This window comes from Phymastichus coffea, unplaced genomic scaffold, assembly GCF_024137745.1.
Source record: "Phymastichus coffea isolate CEN01 unplaced genomic scaffold, Cenicafe_Pcof_1.1 PCOF00017, whole genome shotgun sequence".
NCBI classification, from domain to species: domain Eukaryota; kingdom Metazoa; phylum Arthropoda; class Insecta; order Hymenoptera; family Eulophidae; genus Phymastichus; species Phymastichus coffea.
In genome coordinates this window covers 3,008,329-3,031,495 of record NW_026706828.1, presented here as the reverse complement: position 1 = coordinate 3,031,495, position 23,167 = coordinate 3,008,329, and the positions used below count along the sequence as shown (strand labels likewise).

The 23,167-nt window shown below is 33.1% G+C and overlaps 1 protein-coding gene across 1 annotated transcript; it reads right to left on the bottom strand.

The window, feature by feature from the left end:
• Positions 1-16,054: 16,054 nt before the first annotated feature.
• Positions 16,055-18,450, bottom strand: LOC131675203 (large ribosomal subunit protein eL22-like). Its single transcript, XM_058954103.1, has 4 exons — positions 18,312-18,450; positions 17,712-17,861; positions 16,595-16,716; positions 16,055-16,402 (listed from the first exon to the last, which is right to left on the bottom strand). Exons 1-4 carry the CDS (start codon positions 18,318-18,320, stop codon positions 16,255-16,257), a joined length of 429 nt encoding a protein of 142 aa, XP_058810086.1. The 5' UTR covers positions 18,321-18,450; the 3' UTR covers positions 16,055-16,254.
• Between the last annotated feature and the right edge of the window lie 4,717 nt (positions 18,451-23,167).

Here is a 23,167-nt window from a genome sequence, read left to right as displayed (position 1 = left end):
GGAACGAATTTTGCTGCCACACGTTTCATACCCAAAACATTCGAAAAAATTTGATGGCATGAGCCAACTTATATGCCAACATCATCAGCGACTTCTCTGATAGTGATTCGGCGATCGCTCATAACCATTTCTTTCACTTTTTTCACGTTTTCATCGGTTGTTGATGTGCTTGGGCGTCCGGGTCGTTCGTCATCTTCAACGTTTTCGTGGCCATCTTGGAAACGCTTATACCACTCATAAATCCTTGCTTTACTCATAGCAGACTCACTATATGCCTTTGTTAACATTTGACAAACTTTACTACACTTTATTTCATTTTTTACGCAAAATTTAATACAAATTCTTTGATCCATTTTTTTTCACAAACGAAAATCGCCGAGCTCGAAAAACAGGTCTAACGTTAGCGGCTGCCACTTAAAAAGTAAGCAATGAATATTGCTGAAAATTTTATCGTACTTCAGGGGCATGTGTACCAACATAATAAAAAAAAATTTTATACAAGCGGACTCTCCAAACCCGCGAAATTTAAAAATTCTCGTTACTTTTTGAACACACCTCGTACGTTACTAATTAAAAATTTTTATTTAGTTAAACATAAAAAATTTGGTGCTTTGGGAAAATATTTTTTTACAGGTAGAAAATTCCAAGGAAAATGCTAGTATCGCAATTTATATAGATGATTATCAAAAACAATTATCATCAGAGATTGCGTTACACCTAAAGTGTACAAGTGGCTTGCAGTAAATTGTTAATTTAATTATTTCAATTCAATTCAATAATTAATTCAGAAATCAATATAAGATCAATGAAATTATTTTTCTATATTATAGATTTTTTATGATTAACCTTTTCGCTCCGGGACTGGTCCATATATGGACCAACAAGAAAAGCGAACGTAATAGATGTTTATAAGGTTAATTTAAATCGTATAATTACAATTTGCACTAAATTTAGGAAAAATATTGAAAAAAATTCTGGTTAATTCTTTGACCTTGAAAATTAACTTTGAAGGTCAAACAATGAAAATGCGTATTTGCGCTTAAAAATTTGCAAATTCGTGTACCTAGATTTTATCTGCTATAGTAAATAAAAATATTAGTAAATAAGTCTAACTATCTCATTGACTTTGAAGATTGAAGATCAGTGTGTTGTAACGTTTGAATCTATCTCGCGTTATCAAAATAATAGTTCGGACTCTTAATATTGAATTCGCAATCGCGTCTCCGAGGAAAGCAAGAAGTTGACACGCGTGTAATCTAAATAACATATGAAAATCTTTCAAGTAGCAAACCACAGGGCTTTCTAACTCGATGAATTGTCTCGAAATGCAATTGAGAGTGGTCGCATCTGTCGGGGAGAGGCCTGACAGCGCCGCAATCACTACTCAACTTAATTTCTCAACAGCAAATATATTTTGGGTAGGAAGATGTCTAAGGCTGCTTTTTTCTCATGAGAGGGTCAGTCTCATGAGTTGAGCGCTTAGATATCTGTAGGATGGGAGTTTAGCAGGCTAACCACTGAATAAGAAATCTATCTCAGGAAATTGCTGAAGCTTTATTTCTCTAACAGTGCTCGCGCTGCTAAGCAAGGTAGGATAGTGAGTCCTCTTGCCGCAGCGACGAGCGAATTTATACTTGCGAAATGGGCTCCTTTCTACGCTTGGTAGCCCCTACAACGCTATTTTTGTCATTGACACAAATTTTGTACATGTTTTATCGCAAAATGGCTCGATCGAAATTGTAATTATACGATTTAAAATATTAAACTTGAAATGACGAATTTTTTAACATAAATTACTTCTCGAGGAAAAATTGCCTTTTAAAGTTATAAGTGACACAATTCAATAATCAAATTACGCCACTTTTACAATAAAATTATGGAAAATTTTTACATGAAAAAATCGCTTGTGGTTAGAAGAATGTTATTCAAGATAAAAATGATTAATATAGCTATCTAATTTTGAATAATAATTAAAAAATGGATTTGCTAATTTCTTGTTTAACGATTTAAAAATCAGTAAATTAGTAACAGTCAAAATCATTAATTTTATATCAATGTATGATCGATTCGCCATCTAACAATGCAATTTTTATTGTTTAAAAAAAATATAAATTTTTTATTTATTGATAACTTAGTGAATAATTAGTTATCAAAGTATCAAATTCTTGCTTTTCTGTTTCAATACGTCGAGGTTGTAATCGCATACTCGAAATAACAATATAATTGTTTATTGCAAAATAACTAACAATATTAATTTGTAGATTAAATTTGACTAACAAATATCGACTTGAGAGTTATAATAACATGAAATTCAGGATCAGCACATCAAAATTGACTAAAACGTACTTTTGTTCATTTGAAAAACTTTATAATTGTCGATTTTCTATCGTAAACAATAAATTGTCCCACGGTCGTGACGTCACGCTCTTTATATGGTAATGTTTTCGCAGAGTTGCCCTAACACATTTTCATATACGTGAGAAAAGCGCCTTTGCTCCATTACCGCTTTTCTTTGATTATCTTGTGTATGACGGGTTGCTAATTTGCAGAAGAAAATAGGAGACAAATCAGACTGGACCGTCATAGTGTGCAGAAGATTATCTTATTTGAAAATCATTAAACAAACGTTTTTGGTATGCTGAGGTGACACTAGCTATATCAAGATCGTCTTGTTATCTTTGTTTAGTAAGTTCGGAGTATAAGTATTGAATGATAACATATGTATTTGTATGTTTTTTATTGTGTAGTATCTAGAAGTAATAGCTATGTCACGGTCAACATTTTTTTACATTGATAATTTTATAAAAACATTTCTCTGTGCACTTGTTCAAAAATTGATTTTATAGTTGAACTCCAGGTAAAAGTATCGGAAAATTGTCATTTTTAGTGGCATCTGACAACGAGATTTAGTTATTTAATTTTTTCATACTTCCACGTATGTATTCTAATTAGCATAGTAGTTGTTCGTTATCGTTATTACATTTTGCTATTCAAGAAGTGTTCCGTGACTTATCTTTGAGATAATGGCTTACGACGAAGCTTGGACAAGCGGCGAATCTGAGTCAGAGGAAAGAGACTCTGACGATGAAGAAAAATATGGTATTGATTTCGAAGATTTAGAAAATGTGGAGTATGTCAAAGATCAAATTTATGAAGACTCGTGGTTTTCTCCTTCGATAAAGGATTTCAACGGTACCTCTGAAATCAATCAAAACATCAATGTAGCAGGAAATACACCTATAGGCTTCTTCAATTATTTTTTTAACTCCTCACTGATTGAAATAATTATTGAAGAAATTAATCGTTATCATTTTGAAAATCTTGAAATTCAAAGTGATCATATGAAGCCTTAGATTCCCCTCACAAAAGAAGACTTCAAAATTTTTCTTGGTACTTCGACTCTCATAGAACACGTTCGGAAAGGCGAATTGTATAGTTATTGGTTGACTGATCCATTAATAGAAACTCCGATTTTTCGTCAGATGATGTTTCGCGACAGATACTTGCAGATTTTGTGTTACATTGAGTTGGGTATCCGGTACTGTAGCGGTTGTCTCCAACAGTCTTTTTCAAAATAGTTAGTTATACGGTACTGTAGCGGTTGTTCTGACTGTCCTTTTCAGGGTAGTTTGGTTTCGCATGCCGCATCGTTTGTCTCCAACAGCCTTTCTTTAAGATAGTTAGTTCCGGGACTGTAGCGGTTGTCTCCAATAATACTTTTCAGGATAATTTTGTATCCGGTACTGTAACGGTGGTCTCCAACAGTCCTGTTCAGGTTTATTGGATACCCATCGCCCTAGCTGTTTTTTCAGTTGTTATTGAGTTGAAACTAAAACTAAATTCATCATCTATTTTAAAAATAGATATATGCCTAAAAAATTTTGTGTTATACGAGTATGCGGTAAATATAATATCAACATTAACTTAGTTTCTTATGGTATGTTTGTTCTACAGCTTTTCCATCTTTTGAATGATTTCCTATGCTTTCTACTGAAGTACTACTGTTACGTCTAGGGGAGTATTGAACTACTACTTACGAATTCGGGAGGCGTCGTAAGACGTAACACCTCAGGGCCAGAGATGTTGCGGTTAATATGTAATCGCAATCTTTGGTTAAATGGTCAAAATTGTAAAAAGGTTACTGTGTTTCGAATGCTCAATCTTTTAAATTTTTACAATTCAGTGGGTGTTGGATTTGTTTTGGTTAAGTTGTGTTTCGCTCTGTTGGCATATTTTCTGTATATAAGTCGTACGTTAGTTCACTTTTACATAGTTTTGTTTTTATCCTTTACGAGTGACATAAGTTGTACGCAAAAATGTTGTGGTTAAGGGGGAAGTATACATATATGAGTGTAAGTATTGTGATGTGTGTATATAATGTATTATGTGTATATATATTATAGTTTGAAGAATGGCAGCATACTCATGCTGTTAAACGAGCTAGGAGGGCCGGCTTGCCTGCGCCGCTCGATTTCAAAACGGGAATGAAGAAGTATCAGCGAATATGTGTAAGTATATAGTTAGTGTGCAGGTATTGTTTAGATCTTTATTTAATTTTTTTGTTTTCCTTTTTTTATTGGTTTCAGGATTGCGTTGTTATTATGACTTTATAAGGCGATGTGATCATTTTTATCGAGAGGTTTATTATATGGGGGAGTGCGGTCTCAATGAGAATACATGGAATTTGCGGAATCTGGTTTTTGTATGAGTTGCGGATTTACTACAACGGATTCTTACACATATATATAAAAGTGTTTGACGATTATTATAACTTAGTTATTGGACCTAGCATAGTGCATCGATATGAGTGTAATTATATCTAAGTGTCATGTGAGTGGTAAATTACATTTGTGTTAACATCCTTCGGCGGCGGAGTGTGTTGCGCGGAGGTGTATCTAGTGAAATCGACTGATAAAATAAAAATATGTTATTTATAAAATATGTCTATTTTATTTAAAGTGACAAGGTAAGATTTTGGATGTCTAGTAAGACTATCCATATGGTGGCTTTGTGACTGGAGTATTAATTATTGTATTTTGGGGAGGGGAGATTGTTTATTCGGGATAAATGGGGATAGTGATTTGGGTTTTTATGAAAGTGAATGTATAGCTATGTCTCGGAGTTCGGTATTTCCTTTGTAATGGTTTGGATTCTGTAAGGTTGTAAATACGAGGTCTGGTCAAAAAGTATCGCCAATTTTGTATGTTTTCAAAAATTATTTATTTATTCATGAATATTTATTTTATCTCCTTCAAAGTAATCCCCCTTCAATACAATGTACTTGTGTCAATGTTATTATCAATCCTAGAAGCACTTAAAAAAATCATTTTTTGTGATCTTGTTCAGCTCCTCTTTCGATGCCATCTTTCTTTCCTCAATCGTAGCGTAGCTTTCACGGACTTCTTCAGTTTTAGGAACAGGAAAAAGTCACAGGGGGCCAAGTCTGGGAAATACGATGGCTGCGGCACCATTACTGTGTTGTTTTTGGCCAAATATTCGCGCACAAGAAACAATGTGTGAGCAGGAGCGTTATCATGGTGCAAAAGTCAGTTTTTGTTCTTCTACTAATCCGTACGTTTCTGGCGGATTGCTTCGCACAAATTGCCGGTAATATTCCTTATTGGCCGTACTACCCTGTAGCAAGAACTCATGATACACCACGCCCCTGTAATTGAAGAAAACTGTGAGCAAAACCTTCATGTTCGATAGAACTTGGCGTGCTTTTTTCGGTCTTGGCTCATGCGTCAGCTTCCATTGGGATGATTGAGCTTTGGGTTATTGGCTTCCACATCAGAATCATAAATCCACGATTCATCACCAGTTATGATCCTCTGGAGCACATTTGAGTCGTTACGGACCAAGTCCAACATCTCCCGAACAATGTTAACGCGATGCTGTTTTTGGTCGAAACTGAATAGTTTTGGCACGAATTTCGCGGCGACCCGACTCATGCCCAAATCATTGGTTAAAATCAAATAGCATGAGCCAATCGATATGTTTAGATCCTTAGAAACTTTTCTAACGGTAATTCGATGATTGGCCAATATTATTATCTTCACTTTATCAATGTTTTCGTCTGTTGTTAACGTGCTCGGGCGTTTGGCACGTTGTTGGTCGTTCATATTTTCTCTACCCTATAAGAACATTTTGTACCACCGATAAACGTTGCTTTAGTCCAAGGTAGCTTCACCATAAGCCACAGTCAACATTTGGAATACGTTCGCGCACTTTATTTTGTTTTTCACACAAAATTTGATATAGATTCTTTGATGCATTTTTTAGAATAGGCAAAAATCGAAGACGAGCTAAAACACATCTAAGCAAAACAGCTGTCAAAAATTAGCTAAACATGCAAAATAACCGACCTTGTCAGCATAAGTAAGGGACATCAGTACCAACATAACGCTAGAAAAAAATCAAAAATCAAATTTACGTAGCCCGCGGAAATTCAAAATTCGCGATACATTTTGAATAGACCTTATATACCCGGCGCTTATAAACACGGTGTTTATAATGTGATCTACGTATTGATATGAAAAAATGGAATATAAAGCTACTTGAAAAATGAATTCTATCCAAATCTAACAGCGTACAGGGTAAGTTTTTTAACTTCCATTGAGTTGCAATTATTTGATCATTGCTTAAGACATATACACACCCTTAACTTTTTTCACTGTTTATCATAGACAATTGATGATTCAATTTTTATTACCGTCGACTTATAGCTTATTAATTTTTAGATATAAATGTAAAGAATTTTACGAATTGATATTGATCTTTATTTTTACGAAAATATATTTTTGGCATTCACAATCCAAGAAAAGACAACCTCATGAATTTTAGTTAGCATTAAACTGAATAATTATACGTGTTTATCTGCAGGGCTATCAAAATACATCTATACATAATAACGACGACTATGATCATTTCTACGAGAAATCTTATGATTCTGAAGACGAGACCGATTTTTGGAAATTAATTAAGAAGGGTGGTTTATTTAAATTGAAAAAAAAATTGAAAGCTAGAGATTTGAATAAAATTTTGGAAGCTTGTTTATGCGTTAGCCAACTGAGTGTTATATGCTATAGATGAATTTAGCCAAGAAGTCAAGTTACCTACTATAGCGACTGAAAAGATGTGTAATATATATGTGGCAGTCAGTGTTTGATCCTTGAGCAGAGCGGACGTATTTGTAACGGAGCTCTGCTCGAAAATCAAAAATACCAACCAATCAAGTAAAGAGAAGTGTCAGTTTATTTAAATTGACCTCCTCATCGTTATAATAACAACAGAATAACGGCCAAATGACCACTCAGGTAGGGGACATAATGTCTACGCCTATACCAAACAACACCGAAAAATGGACTACTGTAAGTGGAAAAAGACAACGAAGTAGCCCAGAAACTCAAACTCCAAGTAAAAAACGACAAGCCCAGCTATCAGACTACTGGCTGAATCAATCGACTAACAGATACGAAGTTCTTCAGGATAAATAAATTGCAGATATGAATACGGTAAATAATGATATGAACTCTATAATAATTAAATTACTACCGATTTTTGTGTATAATGTAGAAAACATTCGTCCGTTGGAAAAACTGCTAAATGAAATAGCCAAAGATAGCTATATTTTGAAAGTATTGGGACAATACAAAATAAAAATTCAACCAACAACATCTGAAAAATACCTACCGATAATAAATAACTTAAAAGAAAAAAAAACACAGAATTTTATACATATCAGCGAAAAGAAGAAAAAGAATTTAAAGTGATATTGAGAAGTATGTATCCGTCGGTTGACATTGACGATTTTAAGTCTGCCATAGAGGAACAGGGATATAAAGTACTGGGTATTCGAAATATTCGGCACCATATAACAAAAATACCATTATCATTATTCACTGTAGAAATCGAACTCGATTACAAAAGCCAGGAAATTTACAAAGTGAACAAACTACTCAACACTGTGATTAAGTTTGAACCGCCGAACGTTAAAAGAGAAATACCGCAATGTCATAACTGCCAAGAGTACGGGCACACAAAAAATTATAGTTTTAAAAGTGCAGTATGTGTGAAATGTGCTAAACAGCATCCAACGGAAAAGTGTACAATAAAGAAAAAATTAAAGAAGTAAGATGTGCAAATTGTCAAGGTAATCACACTGCAAGCTACAAAGGATGTCCAATACGTAAAAATTGTATCCAAGACTAAGGGATAAAATATTAAATCAAAACAATAGAAAAGTTCAGCGAAATTCAAATTTAAATACCAACGTTAATAGAGCTCAACCAAATATAACATATGCACAGGTAATATCAAAACAAAACGATCACAGATAGGTAGAAATATCAAAATAAAAAGCTGTTCTAGCAGATGTAAGTAATTACACCAACGAAATAAACACAAATAATAAACTCGATAAACTCGCTGATACCTTGGAAAAAATGACACTCACAATGGATACATTAGTAAAACTAGTAATTGTACTTGTTAATAAATTGTCTCAACAATGAAAAATTTGAAAATAGCTATCTGGAATGCGAATGGGCTCATGCAAAGATATCTCGAATTAAAAGCATTTTTAATCCACGAAAATATAGACATCATGTTAGTATCAGAAACTCACTTTACAAGTAAAAATTTTCTCTCTATTCTAAATTACATAGTACACAAAATAAATCATCTACTCGATGCAGCACATGGAGGCACTGCAGTCATTATCAAAACCAAAATAAGTCATCACACCCAAACACACCAGTAAGATTTACCTGCAAGCGACTAGTGTAAGTATAAACGACAATAAAGGCCCTATAACTATAACAGCTGTTTATTGCCCTCCAAATAAAACAATAACAAACAAAAACTGGATAAATTTCTTCCATCCTCTCGGAAATCGATTTATAGCAGGAGGCGATTATAATGCCAAGCATCCGTGGTGCGGTTCAAGATCATCAATTCTAATTCTTTTCAATTTCCACAGAAGAATCAACATACTGACCGAGAGATGTAAGCAAACTTCCCGATCTGATTGACTTTGCAATAGTACAAGGGATAAACAAAAATTATTTCGAAGTGGCATCATGTTTAGATTTAACCTCAGAATCACTCACCAGTATTAATTACTCTATACTCTCAAGTACTCAATACAGTAAACAATTATACTAAAATCGATTGGAAGAAATATGCTCCTTTCATCGAGGAACGCATTAAGTGTAACGTTAAGCTTAAATAAGAAAACAACATAGAAAACAGTATTGATACACTAAACTTACTTCTAACTGAAGCTATTAACAAATGTTTTACTACGACTACAAATAATAAAGAAAAGCAGCAAAATCATTCCACAATAATAGTCCAAAAAATTAAAGAAAAAAGATTATTGAGGAAAAGGTACCAGATAATTAGATCGAGTCAAGATAAAAACAAAAGTAAACAAATCAACTAAAGAACTAAAGATTCTACGTTAGATCTAAAAGTTTCTACGCTAGATACAACAATAGATGTCAAAAACACCCGAATAAACTCATCAGCAATCTTCTATTTAAAACTATTATTTAAAACTATTATTTAAAATTAATTATTATTCTATTTAAAACTTCTTTATAAAACTGCTATTTCAAATGCGAGACTAAAGAAACATAATCTACTAAGTGCATAAATAAACTGATGTAAATATCATAATTACACTGTAGAACAAAGATAGAATACTCGCTGGAGTATTCTGTCAAACAACATGTACACTACTAAATTGTAATTACATTTGCTTATTCTCTCAATAAGTGAGACAGATTGTAAATATTATTAGGAAGTAAAAAAAGAAATCTATATATATGACTGACATATTCAACAGTGTAGTTCACCACTACTCGATCATTCTACTTTTTCACTTTGGCCAATACAAATGAATTTGAATGAACTTCCTAAAAATATACGTTTTTGAAAAATCCATAACGTGTATGCTATGGATCGGTAGAAATAAACCAAACTTGGATATTTTTCTGCAAGCATAAATACACGATGGAGGTATATCATGCTCAATTAAAGATCATATAAAAAACGTTAGGGTTTATTCCATTTGTTGTTGTGTTGATGCAAGTGTTCGTTGCGCAATGCAAGGTCTTAAACAATACAATGGAAAATTTGGATGCAATTGGTGCTACTATCCTGGTGTGCCAGTTAAACAAAAAAAAAAGTAATAAAATATGCTCTACTTGATTACATTCCTAAAAAAAGGAATCACGCTAAAACCTTGAACGATATTGAGAAAAGTAAAGCGACTGGAAAACCAGGCGACGTGAAGAAAAAATCACCTTTAACAGATCTCAAATACTTTGATATTATCGACGCTTTTGTCCCTAATGAATTGTATAATATTACGTTAAGCAATGATTCGTTGCATCTGAATACCATCGGCGTTATTTATGACTTATTAATATTGAAAATGAAAATTTAGTTTTTTATTAAAAGGAGGAACAAATGAAAACACAACGCGTAAATGGAAAAAGCCAACCGGCATAAAAAACCCTTTTTTATTGAAATACAAAGCTTAACACTACAAATTACATTTTGACGTTTGATTCACACAACAATGACGCTAGAGAAGTTTAGCACGTTGGCCACGCTACCGGTACAAATGAGAGAGACAAAGGCATCCGAGCCTATTGTCTCCTCAGTAGAATTTTAACACTTGTATTAATTACGCAATAACGCACCTTCCAAACTAGCCGGAATTATCACCATCGTAGACGGGAAAGAGATTCGCAGACAAATCGGTAGATGATATTCGCTTATCAGGCAAAATCGCACTAACGCGAGAACGATGGTTGCTATTACACAAAAATATACGTAGGAGCTCCGCACGCGACAATCTTTATTCGAAGAATGACGTTCCCGCCTATCCGTAAAAAGAAAGGAAGCTATCTTTATGAGTTCACATGAGCACGCGTAAGCGCAATATAATTTTTGCCTCGTTTTTATGTTTGCGACGCAACAAGCATTGTTAGACAGTTTTCCAAATTATGGTTTGATACAAGTGGTAAACCATATTCAATTAAATATAAGATAGAAGACATTGATAAAATGTTGGAATAAATTAAGTTCCGGAACAGATTGGCCGTTTATTGCGTCCATTGAAAGATCGAAAACATTGGAATATGGACGCGATTGGAAAAATTGGTTGCTTTTTTATAGCTTGTCTATTTTAAGTTCAGTACGTGGTTTTGAAAAATATGCAAAACACTGGGCACTTCTAGTTGAACCGGTACATATATTAACAAGTGAAACAATTTGAATAGCTGATTTCTTTTTAAAGAGCTGAAAAATCATTAAAAAGATTTGTTGCTAAAACTGAAAAATTTTATGGACTTTTTGTTCATAATAGATATCCCTTTGAATCAGGAAATGGAAAAATGCTGAGAATGATTAAATCTGCAACAAGCGTAATATATCAAATTTGTCGAAGTTTAAAGTAAAAAATTAATATCTGCTCAAATAACTCATTTGCTCAGACAAAATGTGGAAGTCTTATAAATATTGTGGAGTTTGTAGTTAATGAGCGCAATCGAAAAGAATATGTATTATGTAACTTTGTCGAAACAAAAGGTATTTGATGAATGTGAAAAAATTTTGTTAATTGTTAAAATGTATGAATCTCTTAAACAAATTAGAACTGATGTTATTTTTAAAATAGCTGTTACTATCAATACGACATCGAATGATGGTACTCTACAAATTATAAGTGTAGTTCCTAATATGCTCAAATATTAAGTTTATGAAATTCGATAAAGAAATTAAGTGTAGAATTAACAATACAGTCTATATTTGTTGTCTTATTTATTATTGAAAATTATATTGTAAATAAATGATTATTGATGTTTAATAATAAATTTTTATTAATTTTAATTCGATTCCATAGGGAATTCTTAATTTTTTATTTGACTTGAAATATATCCCGATTATATCATGATAATACCTAGATTATTCCACGATTATATCCCAATTCCAGTCCAATTTAACTACGATTTGACACCAATTCGACAAAGTATTTTCGGACATTTATTGGGCACTAATTCGCGTCGTTTTTACACCGATTTTACTCTGATTCAATTAATCCATCGGTGTACGAGGGTGGTCCGATAAGTACTTAGCCTCATCGCTCGATGGCGCCACTCTCGCAAAAGAAATATTCTATCGCGTAGTACAACCTTCTCGATGGTTACTGTTAAGATGTCAGCCGGATCGGAGTTGTAGTTTATTTTTGAGAGCGCGTGAAAGCAAGTGTGTCCGTTGATTTTTGAAAAATGGAAAAAGTGCAGTATCGGTTGGTGATTCGATTCTTGTTTTTGGAAGGGAAATAGCACAGCGAAATCAAAAAGCGCTTGGATGCTGTGTATGGTGACTCTTCTCCTTCGATGGCGACCGTTAAAAATTAGTTTAACGACTTTCAACGTGGTCGTACATCGATTTTTGAAGAGCCACATCCAGATGCTCCGAATACGGCTACCACGGAGGATAACGTGACAAAAATTCAAGATCTCGTATTGGCAGATCGACGATTGAAGGTGCGCGAGATAGCTATAACCGTAGGCATCTCAAAAGACCGCGTGGGTCATGTCCTGCATGAAATTTTGGGCATGAGAAAGCTGTCGGCGCGATGGGTGCCGCGTTTGCTCACTCCGGACAACAAGCGCAACCGTGAGACAACTTCAGAGCAATGTCTGACGCTGTTTAAGAGCAATCCGAAGGAGTTTCTGCGTCGTTTCGTGACAGTCTACGAAACATGGATCCACTGGTATACACCAGAGACCAAGGAACAGTCGAAACAGTGGACTTTACCCGGCGAAAGTGCTCCGACGAAGGCGAAGACTGCCCCATCGGCCGGAAAGGTGATGGCCACCGATTTCTGGGATTCACAAGGTGTGATCTACATCGATTACTTGGAGAGGGACAACACGGTCACAGGGCTGTACTATGCCGAATTATTGGGCCGATTCGACGTCGAATTGCAGAAAAAACGGCCCCATTTGTCGAAGAAAAAAGTGCTCTTCCACCATGACAACGCACCGGCTCACACCTCCGCCGTCACCATGGCCAAATTGGTCGAATTAGGCTACGAACTGCTGCTCCTTCCACCGTATTCTCCAGATTTAGCCCCGTGCGACTTCTTTTTGTTTCCAAACTTGAAAAAGTCACTCGCCGGGCAGAAAGAGCCCAGCCGGGTAAGCATGTGAAAAGTGCCCTTAGACCTTTCGAAAAAGTGACAAAGCCCAATGTTCCGGCTTATAATGAAACCCCCTCTGCCAAATTTTCAGACCCATATTGATCCATGGGGCAAAATGGGACACTATTTTGTGGTTTTAGGTTTTTTGACAATAGCTCGGTTGGTTGTGAAGATACCTAAAAACTGTAAATACAAAAATTGTAGGGTTTTTGAAGAGCTACAAACCTATAAACACCAAATTTTTTTTAGCGCGAAATTCAAATTTTTAAAAGCATTCGAAAATTCCAATTTAACGCCAATTTTGTCCATTCATACCTGTAACTCCGAAAAAAATCTCGAATGTTTCTCATAGATAGGAGTACATGTGTGAATTTTTTCAGATTTTCTTAGGTGGTAGAAGGTACTTTTGGCTTTTGGTAGAAGCTCTTTTTGGTTTCATTCCACGATAAAATCAATAGCGCCATCGTATTCTACGTTAAAAAATACGTCGAAAACATGCATAACACTTTTATCATCAGACCCATTACACCCTAAGAAATCGACGACTAAACTCCCAATCTTAGCCTGCCCACATGTAATACATGGAAAATCGAAGGTCGCACGTTTCATTGTCGATTTTTCATTACGCGGTAGAGCTAACGATGAAAGTATGATACATGTTTTCGACGTATTTTTTAACGTAAACACAATGGTGTAACTGGTTTTATGGTAGGCCTAATCACGAAAACGATAAAAGCGAAAAACTAGTGGAAAGCAGCTGCTTTCCAGTAGTTTTTCGATATTTTTTTGACTATAGCACTTTTCAATTACATTCTACGATAAAACCAATCGCGCCATCGGGTTCTACGTTCAAAAATACATCAGAAACATACATCATACCTTTATTTAGTATCATTATACGACGAGAAATCGACTATTAATCTCTGAAACTCCGTTGAAAGGCTGAACCCAATATTATTATTATTCCTGGCTACATGCATGACTTATGTTTACTACTCGTACCTTGATAATGATAAAAAAATATTATTTCCCTGTTCACGACGAAGTGCTAAATATTTTAGGATGTTCTTTGTGAAAAAAATCTGTAGGATTTTTCATCAGATTTTTGCACTATTTGGTACTGCGGCACTGTTGAATAAACCACGTAGTTTTAAAATCCCTATTACTTACTTTTATTTTGCACCCGAATCTGTCGAAGCTGTAAAGACCAAAAAAGTGTATTTCCTTATTTGGGAGTAAAATCTATGTAGTGTGAAAACATATTTGCTTCAGAATTTATATTTATAAAATCTTTAATTTAAGATGAACTAATAAGCTACATACATAATATAAATAATTATTTACATATCTGAATACTTTATACATTGCGCTCTCTGCTTTATAATCATCCCTCGTGAATAATATAATATCAAAACTCATTGCACGTTACGTACTTTTGCTAAAGGGAAGTAACGTCTATTCAATGTATCTAAACAGTTAAATCTATAAACAAATAAATATCAGTGTTGAACAATCAATCTTCGTCACTGTCGTCGTTGATGACGGGTGATACTTTTTCAACGGCAAAAATAGAGCTCAAGATTTCTGCAGGCTTTACTATTTTGATAAGATATCTACCATGCGAAAGGTAATGAATAACAGCAGCAATGTGAGCACAGCAACCAATAGTGCGGTTACCATTTGCGCAGGGTTCAGGAAATTGGGGTGTGAGGGTCGGGGGTTATAGCATCGCAGGTTAAAGGCTCGAGGGTTGAAGAAATTGGGGTATGAGGGTCGGGGGTTATACCGCAACAGGTTAAAGGGCTCGAGGGTTAAGGAAATTGGGGTGTGAGGGTCGGGGGTTATACCGCAGCAGGTTAAAGGGCTCGAGGGTTAAGGAAATTGGGGTATGTCGGTCAGGGGTTACAGCGTCGCAGGTTATGGGGCTCTAGGGTTAAGGGAATTGAGATTATAGTCATTCTGACGTTAAATTTGGATTCAGTGACCCAAAAAACATATAATTACACTATAACTCCTTTTTCGGAAATTCGCCACTATTTCGTGCTGTAACGAAATCGCTAAATCACTCAAATTCAATCTACGATATCTTGATGGAAAAAAAAGATTTTTTAAATCTGAAAAAAGGGTTTTGAAGGGTAAGAGTAGTACTTTGAGATAGCATTACTCGTTTTTTAAAATAAAATTGGCTTACGACGTAATACTACGCGAAATATAGTGAAAAATCGTGTTTTTTGAACTTTTAGGTTAGGATTTCTCGAATACCTAGGGTGATGGAGCAATTCTGAGGTCAGATTCGGTTTCAGCTCACCAAAAACCTTTGGGAACGTACTGTCTGGTTTCTGGGTTTTCTTCCTTGTCGGCTTGTGTAATTTTGAAAAAGTAAGAGGGGTGCAATTAAAACGAGTAAGGTTTTGAATTTTTTTGCCTTGTTTCTTTATAAAAATATTAAGTATTACTAAAGATATCGCAGTTGCAAAAAACGAAAAAATTATCATAGTTTTTAATTTTTTTTGGGACAAGTAAAGGGGTTCAATTAGAGATATTTCGAATGGTATTTTTTTACACTGTCCATTACACTTTGTTAGCTGGGATAAGGTGGGTTGATTAATCATGTTCGACATTCAAGAAAGTTTCATTGTATATAAAAAATATAATTTTTTTTACTAAATACACTCAAACTCAATTAACGAATGCGAATTTCAAAACTCTTTAACAAATATATGTATGAATTCAATTTCTCCTAGTTTATTTTTATGCTTTTATTATGCCAATATCTATTTCATATTTTTGGTCATGTCTGAAGAATAAAATACTAACCATTAATCATTGAATATTTATTTTCAACTGTTTTTATATTGGATATTCATAGACAAAATATCTGATTTACATGAATAACCAGGTATTAATATAATATTAAATAATAGTCACTTTTTTTATAATACACTAGATAAGTAAGAATGAAAACTGAATTTTTTGTTATTTATTTATTGATATTCAATTCTTACAGATGTAAGACCAATTTAAAGTAAAAATACTTAATCCACATCTTCTTCATCATCATCTTCTTGACTATTGATTTGGAAATAACGCAGTTCATAAATCTCTTTATCTTTAGAAACTACACGAAGCCAATCACGTAGTTTATTTTTCTTTAAATATTTTTTTGTCAAATATTTAAGATACCTGTTAAAAAATAAATTTCTGAATTAATTCTCATTTACATTCCTTACTGATACAATACAAAAGCACATTTTATTTATAGTCATTTCACTATACATTTATTCATCATTTTAGTATGAATAGTACTTTCATCGAAAGATTAAATTAACTTATAATAATTCATGAACAATATGTGAATTAATTTGTGATACTCACCTTTTAGAAAAGTCAGTATCACTGTTTACAGATAGTTTCATCTTATTTCTTTCAATGGACACATTATTGCCAAAATTATTTGTTTTGCCATGAACTTTGATACGTTCTTGTAGATATTTTTCCTGCAATAATCAAATAAAATCTTGTTAATTGAAATGTTGATAATTTATTTTACGAAGAATTGTCAACACGGAAAAATATGAATATAAATTTATTACTATCTAAAAGGAATACTGAGAATGAGCATACATCAATGACCAATAATTTGCTTAAAAGATAAAATTAGGAATATGATAAATAACTATTTATTAAAAAAGGGGACGAACTTAAGAGTACTTTTAGAAGAATTAAGGAAGGAAATACGTTAGAAGTTATATAAGATCAGAGAATTATAAATTAAATGTAAAAATTTTATAAACAAGATATACTTTCAAGTTTATCTGCAGTGAAATAGTTAAAAATTAATAGAATAAAATATGTAACTAAAAATACTGCAAGAATTACAAGTTATAAGAATTGTGAATAGAGAAAGCATAAAGCATAGAGATAGTTCAAAAACTAATAGGCACAAATTAAATGCAGGTATGTAGAAAGGTTAACTAGATAGGTTTTAAAACATACAATATAGTATATGAGAAAATAGAGGATAGTCTGGAGCATATTTTGATATAGACAAGAGCAAGAAGGGCAATAGGAAGGAATTGGGAGAACAGAACAGGAAAGTTGTTAATAAGAATCCAAGTACAAAAGAAAAAATAATTGAAATAATAAAACCAAGATTGGTAAAAAGTAATATGTGACATTATTTTTTTAATATTATATTACCAAATTATATCTATGTTCAAATAATTTTACCATATAATTCAAATCAACTCTACTTCAAAAGTAAAAAGTAAAAAGTAAAAAGTAAAGAACGAATTTGCTTAACATTTTGAACATTTGTAATCTCAAATATCAAGAAACTAAAAATAAAGGCTAAAAGAATACTAAAATATAAATTTTTTTAAGTTCAAGTGATATTAAAGCTGTTTTTTTTAATACTGACTTAATACTCATCAGCATTGTATCATTTAATCTAAAATTAATCGGAAAATTCAATAATACAAGATATACTTACAAAATTGGCAACATCCATGATATTGTCTTCAACTGGATGTGTACAATCAATGGTAAACTTCAATGATACTTTCTTCTTCTGGTTTTTACCACGAAGATGTTGTTTTCTATTAACGTGTGGTTTATTAGGCATATTGGCTTTCCTACTAGTCTGTAGAAAAAATAAAATGATATACAAAGGACATAAAAGTAACATATTAAGTTACATCATTCCAATAACCATATCATTTCAATCATTTCAATAACCCAATAACCTAATTAATTCTAAGTAGGTTACTATAGCCAAATGACAGACCATGCAGAATACACATGTAATTGTACAGTATTTTTTCAAAAACTTTTAGATTTGTTTCTACATTACAAATTTGATGCCAAATTTATAAATATGTACAAAAAATAAATTAGCGAAAATAATATTATTTATGATTGACATGCAACCATCCAGATTAATCTTTAATTATCAAATACATCTCAGACAACTTATATTGCAAATTAAGGGTCTGTTTCCTATAGGTGATTTTTAATCGGACTAAAGGAAAATTTTTTCTTTATATCTATGTAGTAAATATAAAATAAAAATTTTGTCGTGCTAATTTCTTACCAGAACCATATTTGTCAGTTTTTGTACTGAGAAAGAGGATCAGGGTCATAGACAATATATAGAGGAGGAACGGACGTTATCTCCTCTGTGCTAGCTAAATTTTGGGAAAAAAATGCAATACTGAGAGAATGGAAGCTTGTATCTCCGAAGAAGCCTACTACTTACGGCGCCTCTCGCGGCGGTCACCTTCAAACTGAAATTATCTTTGGCATGCCCAAGCGAGTTACCATATCATAATTATTTATATATTTATAAATTATCAATGTATGAAGATATGAATTTCAGCACATACTTTCGGTCGCAATAAGTACTTAAACTGAGGTACTTAAACAAACACCTTTAGGGTTTAATGAATATTTGTGACCTTCAAACCTGTACATGTCCTGCTATGGTAGCTACGCGGATTAAGGCATATATCTTTTTTGACTGCGTTTGGTAATATGGTGGTTTCAATCAAGCCAGTTGGATATTTTTTTACAAATAAATGTAATATTATTATCGAAATCTTTACTTCGATATAATTGAGTAAAAAACTTGATATGATTCACATATTATTTTACCAAGTTAAATTTCAATCACTTTTTAATTACGTAAATTTTACTTTAATAAATTTCTTGACAACATGAAATGTTAGTAATACGATATGTTATACTTATATTCACATTATTTCTTTGCACAAATTAATTGTTAAGAAATTTTTTCTTATCGAATATTTGCTTATGTTACGGATTTTTTAGAATGGTAGAAAGGTTATCGATCAGTATTGAATTGAACTGCGGTCGTTCAAATTTGATGAGAAAATATCGTTCCGTCTATTCGAGGTGAGGGTGCGTGCGCAAGAGCAAGGGAAAACAAATCAATTAACCTGTGTGGATATTCCCTACCCCGTGCCGACCTTTCAATACATACGTATAGTTTACAATGTTACAGAGTCCTTTCCTTGCTTTTTTTATACTTTTTTTTATAACGTAATACTAATATGTAATGTTACACTGTTAAAAATAATATGTAATGTTGTATAATTGTTAAAAAATTACATGAGACATTTATTTAGAGAGGATTTTTAATGTTCATTCAAAAAATATTAACCCAGAATTCTCTCGTCCAATTGTTAAAAAGATATTTAATAAAAATCTGGCTGACAAAGAATTTTTGTTAATATTTTTTCCAATAGTAAAAATATCAATAAAATACTCATCATTTTCTCGTTTCAGAAATATTTTTCTTTTTTCAATAACTACTCGTAGTATACGTACTAATTAAAAAATAAATTAATTATTTCACATTATTCAGTACTTTTGAACAATAAGACGATGGTGCGTGCGTAAAATTTTTTATTACATGACGTATAACGATGTGCATAAGCTATACCCACACACCATTATTTTATCGTTCCAGAGTACTGAATAATAAATCCAAATTACCATATACCAATTGTTTACAGAAACATTATTTAAAAAGTCGATATACAAAATATGAATTTTGTACATACTTCTGTACTCGATAAATAATTAAATTTAACTATTCGAATGTGAGTCCCTACGCCATTCAATGAACGTATACGATATTCAGATATTTTTAAAGGATACTCCGTGCCGGTAGCTATACGTGTTAAAGCACTCGTTCTATTTTGATCCGGAAACAATTTTTTTTCAACTATCTTCATTTACAATCTATTTAACCCTTAGAGTCATACATTTTTCTATTGAATATTTTTATCTTAATTTTCGTATTCGGGGGTTTTTGGGGTCACTGATTACGAATCTGAAGTCGAACTTTATAAATTGTGAAATTAAAAATGACGAACCAATATAGCAGACCACTAGTGTCCATTTTCTATTAGATATGTATTATAGTGGTGATAATGTATATGTATGGGTTTTTGGGATCGCTGATTGTAAATTTGAAGTTGGTTTTTGTAAATTCTGAAAATTCAAAATAGCAGATCCAAATTACAGACCATTAGTGTCCATTTTTTAATAGATTAATTTTATATTGGTTATCATTATGTACTTGATTCACTATCTTGGATTTGTATAATTTCAAATTTTAACTTTAGATTCATAATCAGCGACCCAAAAAAACCCTAAAACCACAGTGGTAACCAAAAATATAGTTTCAAAAGATCTGCGTTATAAAGAATAAAACGTAGAACCGTACGATCTCGCTGTAACTCAACGGGATAAAGAAAAACGACAAGAAAATTATATATACGAGAGTTGTATGAAAAAAATGTTTTTTTCATAAATCTTTTTTATTTTTCAACATTGTCTCATTTTTTGTTTATGCACTATCCAACGCTTCTCTAGTTTGCTAATCCCTTCTAAATAATCGGATTTGTTCAAGTCTGTAAAATAGGCATTCGTTTCTGCAATCACCTTCAGCTTGAATAAAATCTTTTCACCGCTAGCCAATTTTGCATATTAGGGAACAAATAATAGCCGGACGGAGCCAAGTCTGGAGAATAAGGGAGATATGAGACGAGTTGGAATACTATTTCTATCAGTTTTGTGGCCACAACTGGTGAGATATGAGCTGATGCATTGTCGTGATGGAGGACTTTTTTATGGGCCAATCGTGGACGTATTTATTGAAACTTGGTTTTCAAACGATCTAATAACAGTAAATAATATTCATCTGTAATGGTTTTACCTTTTGCTAGATAGTCGATTAAGATTATTTTTTACGAATCCCAAAAGACAGTTGCCATAGCCTTCCGGGACGAAGAAACGGTCTTTGCCTTTTTTGATGTAGATTCCTCCTTGACAACTTATTGCTTAGACTGTTCTTTAGTCTCAGGTGTGAAGTGATGTATTCATGTTTCATCCACAGTGACGAAACGACGCTAGTCTTGCGGATTTCGCTAGAACAGCTGCAATCCGTCCTTGCACTACGTTACGTGATCTCGTTTTTGGTCAATCGTGAGCAATCACGGCATCACCTAGCGAATAGATTTTTCATGTCCAAATTTTGGTGCCCGTATAATTTAAGATATTATGTACCCGTTTGCTCGAGATACCTACAGCACTAGCAATATCACGCACCTTTACTTTTCTGTCAGCCATCATCATACCATGGATTTTATTAATAATTTCTGCAGTGGTGACCTCAACAAAGCATTTAGATCATTCAGTGTCTTTGGGCTCACATGGCTTCTTTCAAAATGTTGAAACCCCTTATAAACCATTCTGATCGAAAGTGCACAATCACCATAATGTTTATCAAGTATCTATTTAGTTTTCTGAGACGTTTTGCTTTTAGTAAAGTAATGTTTAATCAACACACGACTTTTTTTGTCCATTTTTTAACACCACTCGATTTCTTTGATTCAAACGAATGTTAAACTGGCTGAAATTTGTGTGTGCTCTTTCAAGATATACTATTAACTGAAAATAACCTCGATAAGCACTAGTAGCGCCATTTCTCTGTCTTTGCACGGGCTTTTCAAACAAGCCTCGTACATACTTATTACCGGATTTTATGTACTTCCCTTTGATTACGTATAAGGTACAGTGCGCTAAATCGGGTGGGTAAATCCGATCCTCCTCTATGTGTAAAACGGTAAAACGGAGCGATTTCACATTAGCATTGCCATATAGAGGATTCGAAATAACAAAAATGTTACCTTGACAACTTTATAACATTTGACATTAAGTCGTTCAAGACAACAAATGTGTTTTCCATTTTTTCAATTTAACTTTTGTGCAAATTTTATCACTACTTTTACCTTATTAAATAAAACGATCGCAAAGAACGGTTAGTGATTTTTGTAGTGCATTTAATGACCTATTCAGTGCATGTATCTTTTTTATTGAAAATTTCATGTAAATTGTTTCTATGTGTATTAATGAAAATGGCATGGTGAGGTGAATCCGCGCATATTTTTTATGTTTTATATGTATGACATTATTTATTTATGTAAACAAAGTGAATTTTTGTTTGTTTTTAGGAAAATGGTACAAAATTACATACGAAAAACTACAAAACGCAATTAAAATCATATTTGCTAAGCAGTTGCTGCAATGGAAATGGAATGTTATTTTTTGAATAAATTTTTAAAATTTTTTAAAATCGTTTACATATAACTATTTTTGTGCAAAATCAGTCAAAATTTGGGGGTCGGATTTACCCTAGCATTTTTGAAAAATGACTTTTTTTTGAAAATACAGATATCTTGAAAACTATTGATGGTATAAAATATACTTTGCAAAAAGTTGCTCCTTTATATTACCATTAATTTAACGGATGTAATGATAAGATCCAACCTCGGGAAAGTATTTTATAGGCAAGAGAAATTATTAGATTGGATTTATCCCACCTTAGCCTAGAGAGTTGTTAATTACAGACAAAAATCGATATACGAGGTGTGTTCAAAAAGTAAGGTGAATTTTTATTTTTATGAAAAAATATTTATTTATTCATTAATATTTATATTGTTCCCTTCAAAGTAATCCCCCTCAGATATAATACACTTGTACCGTTTTTTCAAATCCTCGAACCACTTCTGGTAAGCACTTTCTGGTATAGCCTTCCAGCGATTTTTCTTTATTTCCTTAATCGTTCCAAACCTTCGTCCTTTCATGGATTTCTTGAGTTTTGGGAACAGGAAAAAGTCGCAGGAGGCCGACGAATATGGTGCCTGAGGCATGATTGTGGTTTTGTTTTTAGCCAAAAAGTTCGACACAAGCAACGATGAGTGAGCAGGTGCATTATCGTGATGCAGAATCCATGAATTGTTTTCCCACAATTTCGAACGTTTTTTTCGTAGTGCTTCTCACAAACGGCGTATAACTTCAAGTTAATACTCTTTATTGGCCGTATGACCTTGTGGTAAGAACTTTTGATGTACTACGCCA